Here is a 6,213-nt window from a genome sequence, read left to right on the forward strand (position 1 = left end):
CCCCTCGGTACTTTGCACACATCTTCCTTGTCCTAGTTCTCTGCCCTTCTCGGTCAAGTTTGGGAGGATCCCCGCTCCTAGCCCACTGCCAGCCTCCTACATCGTAAGTGCTCCTGCTAATCCCAACTAATGACGTTATTTTCGTTTCTCTCTTAGGACACTGAGCTGCTGGATTTGCGAGAAACCATAGACTTTCTGAAGAAAAAGAACTCTGAGGCCCAGGCAGTCATTCAGGGAGCCCTTAATGCCTCCGAAACCACACCCAAAGGTAGTACATCCAGCCACAGTCTGACAGAGAACAGCAACGGGGTGAAAGGAAGATCACTGCAGATTTGTATCTGGGCCTACAGTATGTCAGGCCCTGTATCAAACTTCTAGAAAGCGAGGGCCCTTAGGTGCCCTTTAGTGTGGTGTCTGCACTGGTCAGTGAGGAGCGCCAGGGGCACGACCCCACCATCCCAGAGCATGACGGTAAATACAGGAGCCCTGCGATCCCCAGGGGCCCCTCCCCAACCTTTGGGTCAGAGCCAAAGCGCTGTCAAAGGCAAACATTGAAACAGCACTTTACATCTTCATACCAATGTGCCGTGTGTCCACACACATACACGTAATCCTGTTTGACCCTCACTTCAGTTCTCCAGGGGGATGCAGTCTACTCTGCAAACGAGACAGCCAAAGTCCACGTGGCTACACTGGGCCCAAAGGGCAAATTAGCCGTGGCGCTTGGCAACCACTCAGGCTTTGCTACGGGAAGTCAAAACGAGTGGCAGTCTGATGCCACGACAACCTGCGATCTCTAACTCCAGGCAGGCCCTCGGGGTGGCTTGGCTGTCCTCTTAGCTGTCCATAGTCCCTTTTCTTTTTCATTCCTCTATCAGCAGTTCCCAACTTTCTTCATCTTTCTCAAGCCCCTCATCCCACCACTGACCTGCCTCACTCTGAACATGGCCTTTGTCCCCTCCTCGGTTAAGAAACTGAAGATCGTCTAGTGAGAACTCCGTTGACTTTTCCCCACTCCCTCAGTTCGTATTCACCCAATCCTTACTTATTTATCTTCTAGTTTGTAAGAAGGAGCTGTCCCTTCTGGCCCTTATCTAACGCTTTGGGCTGCTCCCCTAGCAATTAGGCCCCTCCACACACACACACTCTCTCTTCCACCTCTCCAACCCCTGGTTCTCCGTTCACTCCTCCCCTGCTTATAAACCTGCGAAATCTCTTCTGTCTTGAAGGGGGAAGTACATCCACCTGTGTTCTTTCTAAGCATAACCTTATCTCTCTCCTTCCTTCACGGTCAGCCCCCCTTTCCGCCTCCCTTTTACCCCTCACTTCACTATAATTATGCTTCTGTCATCATCACCTGCCAAAGCCACTGTCACTAGCCTCACAAGTGACCCCCATTTTTCCAAAACCCAACTTAAAATTTTTAGTACTTACTTGACTTATGTAAAGCGGAGATAATAACACCTAACCAGAAATTCGTTGTATTCAATCAGTGAATATATGTGGACATTGACCACAATGCCAGGCACATGATAGGTACTCAAAAAATGCCTCCCTGCCAGGCACAGTGGCTCACGCCTGTAATCCTAGCAGTCTGGGAGGCCGAGGAGGGAAGATTGCTTGAAGCCAGGAGTTCGAGACCAGCCTGAGCAGCAGCGAGACTCCTGTCTCAAAAACAAAAAAAAGAAAAGAAAAGAAAAGACATGTCTAAGGATGTCAAGCATCTTTTCATGTGCTTATTTGCTATCTGTATGTCTTAATGAGGAAATGTCTGTTCACACCCTTGGCCCTTTTTTTTTTTATTTTTTGAGATAGAGTCTGGCTCTGTCGCCCTGGCTAGAGTGCAGTGACATCATTATAGCTCACGGCAACCTCCATCTCCTGGGATCAAGTGATCCTTCCTGCCTTGGCCTCCCAGAGTAGCTGGGACTACAGGTACATGCCACCACACCCAGCTATTTTTTGTAGAGAAAGAGCCTCGCACTTGATCACGCTGGTCTCAAACTCCTGAGCTCAGGCAATCCTCCTGCCTCGGCCTCCCAGAGTGCTAAGATTACAGGCGTGAGCCACCACACCTGGCCTCTTGGCCCATTTTTTCATCAGAGTATTTGTCTTTTATTGTTTAGCTTTAAGAGTTCCTTATATATTCTGGATACTAGACCCTTATCAAATATATGATTGGCAAATATTTTCTCCCATTCTGTGGTTTTCCTTTTCACTTTCTTGAAAGTATCCTTTGAAGAACAAAAGTTTTCCATTTTGATGAAGTATAATTTATCTTTTTTTCCTTTGGTTGCTTGCGCTTTAGGCATTATAGTTGAGAAACTATTGCTTAATCCAAGGTCATGAAGATTTACTACTATGTTTCCTTCTAAAAGTTTTTATACTTTTGGATCTTTGTTCCATTTTGAGTAAATTTTTATGTATGGTGTGAGGTAGGGGGTCCAACTTCATTCTTTTACATGTGGCTATCCGCTTGTCCCAGCACCATTTGTTGAAATGCCTATTTTTCTCCACTGAATTGTCTTGGCACCATTTAGGAAATCAATTGACCATAAATGGATGGGTTTATTTCTGGACTCTGAGTTCTGTTCCATTCATCTGTATGTCTCTCCTTAGCCAGTAGTACCACACTGTCTTGATTACTGTAGCTCTGTAGTAAGTTTTGAAACTGAGAACTCTGTTCTTTTCCAAGATTGTTTTTGGCTACTCTGTGCCCTTTGCATTTCCAAATGAATTTTAGGATTAGTTTGTCAATCTCTGCAAAAAAGACAGCTGTAATTTTGATAGGGATTACCCTGAATCTGTATATCAGTTTGAAGAGTATTGCCTCTTAACAAGATTAAGTCTTCCAATCCATGAAGAGGATGCCTTTATTTAAATATTCTTTCATTTCTTTCAGTGATATTTTGCTGTTTTCAGCATTCAGGTCTTGCATTGCTTTCACTAAACTTATTTTTTGATGCTCTTGTAAATGGAATTGTTTTCTTAATTTCCTTGTTGGGTTATTCATTACTAGTGTATGGAAATACAATTAATTTTTTGTATTGATCTTTATCCCGGAAACTTGCTAAGCTCATTCATTAGCTCGATCATTTTTACAATCTCATCTTAATCTGTATTTCTATCCAGATCAGGCTCCAGACCTCTATTTCCAGCCACTTTTGGATGTTTTCATTTAGTTGACCTCATAGATATCTCTAACTTAACATGTCCAAAATTAAAAGTCATGCCCTCCACCCCACTTTACACAAACCAACCCTTTCTACAGTTTTGCCCATCTCAGGTATTATCATCTGCCTGGTAACCCAAGCCACTAATGTGAGAGTCATTTTTGACTACTCACCATTGCACCCTGTATAAGTTACTTCTGCCTCCTATATAGATCTCAATTCTACCCTCCTCTGTATCATCATTACTCTGGCCCAGGTTTTCATCGTTCTTCTCCTGGATTATTGCAATAATTTCCTAATTGGTCTGGCCTTGCTCCCCTCCTTCCTTTCTGCTTCCCTTAGAGTAATCCAATTATGTCAGTTAAGATCAGAAATCATTCCAATTTGACTATTACATGAAAAGAATTACTGTTAGTTTTCTTAGGTGTGATAATAATAGTGTGGGAGAATGTCCTTATTTTCTCAGAAGGTGCATTCTGAAGTATTTAGTGGTAAAATGCCATGTCTTCTGCAATTTATTTTCAAATATTCAAGAAAATGTTGGGGGGAGGAGAGAAAGCGTGGAAATATAACAAAATAGTAACAATTGTTGAATTAGGTGGAAGGCCTATGGGTGTCCATTGCACTGTGCTTTAAGTTTTTCTGTGTGTTTGAAACATTTCAGAAGAACAAGTTAAAGGATAAAAGGATACATTCCAAACCCTTTAGCATGGCATACTATCCTGCTGCTCTAGGGCATGCCTTTCTTTCTAGCCTCATCTTCTATCGGTTCTCCTCTGGCATTCTCCTCTCGCACACTCTATTCCATCTATGATAATAATATCAGCCAGTATTTATTGAGCACTTGCTGTATGCTAGATACTTTTCTAAGCATTTTATTTATGTTAATTCAGTTATTCCCATTAACAACCCAGTAAAGTATCTTGTATAGATGAGGAGACTAAGACCAGAGAAAATAAGTAACTTGCACAAACACAGTTCATAAGTGATGGATCTGTGATATTCAGCTATTTCTAGTTTCCCAAGGAGACTTTGCTCTTCAGATACATATTTGCTGAATGAACAAATTGTGGCTTTTTGCTTTGAGTTTTCATGTCATCCTCAGTTCATGTTGGTCAACTTGGTCAGGCTCAACTTGGTCAGGAGGATGTCTAGGAGCATTGTAAGAGCTAATGCTTAAGCAATGACGCCTAACTCTGTTTTATTTTTATTTTATTTTATTTGTAAATAGGCAATAAATGTACATGGTACAAAATTCAAAACTCACAAAAGATTTCCTGACTTTTTGAAGATTATTTGATTCTATAACATATCCTTTGCTCTTAATAGTACTGTAACGTGTATTTTTTAAAATTTAATTGATAGTCTCCCAACTAATCAAAACCTCCAGATAACTGCTGATAGACAGATATGCACTTATTCTGCTACCCTTCATTTTGTTTTTAATTAACAAATTTCAACTAAACTATTTTTATCATAAAAACAATAATGTTCAGGGGAGAAATGTAAAGTAGAGATTGGCAAACCATAGTCCATCAGCCGAATCTGGGTCACCACCTGTTTTCATATAAAGATTTATTGGCACACAGCCACATTCATTAATTTACATATTGTCTATATGTAAATGATATGACTTAATGCTTTTAATGCTGCAGCAGCGGAGCTAAGTAGTTGTGACAGACCGTGTGGCCACAAAGCCTGAACTATTCAGCATCTGGCCCTTGACAGGAAATGTTTGCCAGACGTGGCGATAAACTACATACAAAAGGGTATGTGGCAAAATATAAAATCCCTCTCCCTGAATTACCCCTCCACATTCCACTCCCCAGAGGTTAAATACTGCTGATAGTGATTATAAATCTTTCCAGAAATAATTATCTGCGTATATACAGGCAAGCATATATGGATACACATACGCATTTTTATGCACATGAAAAATTTTTTACTTCGACTCAGCATATTCTCTTGAGAATCTTACATACTTTTTAATATAACTGAATTACTCTGTAATATCATAAGCTTGGTTTGATGATCATTGAATAAAGAATTTTCCATATGCCATATGAGCTTTGGTAGTTCCATCATCAGATCCGAGGATCTTGTTTTCCCTGGAGTATCAGGGGAAAATAAGGGTCTAAAGACCCGTTTCTGGTCATGGAGAGAGTGAGCAAAATAACCGAATACCACCCACATCTCCTTCGTTTAACGTCTTGTTTCCAGGAGAACAGCTGCACAGAGCCACCTAACTTGTCCCTGCCTCTAGTCTAGTTTCCCTCCACTTTGTCTTTCTCGTTATTCATACAGTAAGCTCTATTTTAAAAAATCATCTGGCATCATCCTACAATTATGCAAGATGATAACCTCTTAGAGGAGACCGGGTTAAAGGTACAGAGGGTCTCTCTGTATATTTCTTTGCAATTTCCTGTGAATCTGTTAAGTATTTCAAAATAAAAAGAGTTTTGCAAATCTTATGCTATTAGCCCCTGCTTCAGAATCTCTGCTGCCCACTGCCTGTGGCACAAAGGCACCTTTCCTTTCAAAGGCGTTCAGAGCTCTCCCTAATACGGCTGAGCCTGAACTTCACCCTCGCCTCTTTCTGTCCCGCTTCCATCCCAGACTGCCCGCAGTTCCTTGGAGCAAAGGCAGGTCCCTGCACAGTGCCTTTGCATGTCTCTGTTCTCCAGCCCTGCCTACTCTTCCCAGTGTTCCCAGCTGAAGAACTTCTTTCCAAACTCAGACATCTCCTTTGTTAACCCTTCCCTTCTCTGTTATAGAAAAGTGGATCATTTTGTGCTGTCACAAACCTCCTCAGAAAGCTGAGGAAATTTTCTGCCCATCAGATGAGAAAACTGATGCTTGTGCAGGTTAAACGCAGGGGACATGGCTAGTTATTCCTGGCCTTGGACCACTAGGTAGCCAAGTATTGCTGGAAAAATCATGAAAAATGGTAGGTTGATGTCTCTGTAAAACCATAGAGGGCTGGCTTTAGTGAAGTCCTTCTCAGACCTATTTAAGGTGAGTTCATGACGTTGTGCCACTT

At 41.7% G+C, this 6,213-nt stretch overlaps 1 protein-coding gene across 1 annotated transcript in view; it reads left to right on the forward strand.

The window, feature by feature from the left end:
• The window catches only part of LOC105819612 (neuron navigator 1), a 103,752-nt gene that overhangs the window by 69,668 nt on the left and 27,871 nt on the right, over nt 1-6,213 (forward strand). The window contains exon 13 of the mRNA XM_012655896.1: nt 157-268. Within this exon, the coding sequence (XP_012511350.1) occupies nt 157-268 (112 nt within the window). The remainder of the gene's footprint in view (nt 1-156; nt 269-6,213) is intronic.

Source organism: Propithecus coquereli, unplaced genomic scaffold, assembly GCF_000956105.1.
Source record: "Propithecus coquereli isolate 6110/MARCELLA unplaced genomic scaffold, Pcoq_1.0 Scaffold491, whole genome shotgun sequence".
Lineage (NCBI taxonomy): Eukaryota > Metazoa > Chordata > Mammalia > Primates > Indriidae > Propithecus > Propithecus coquereli.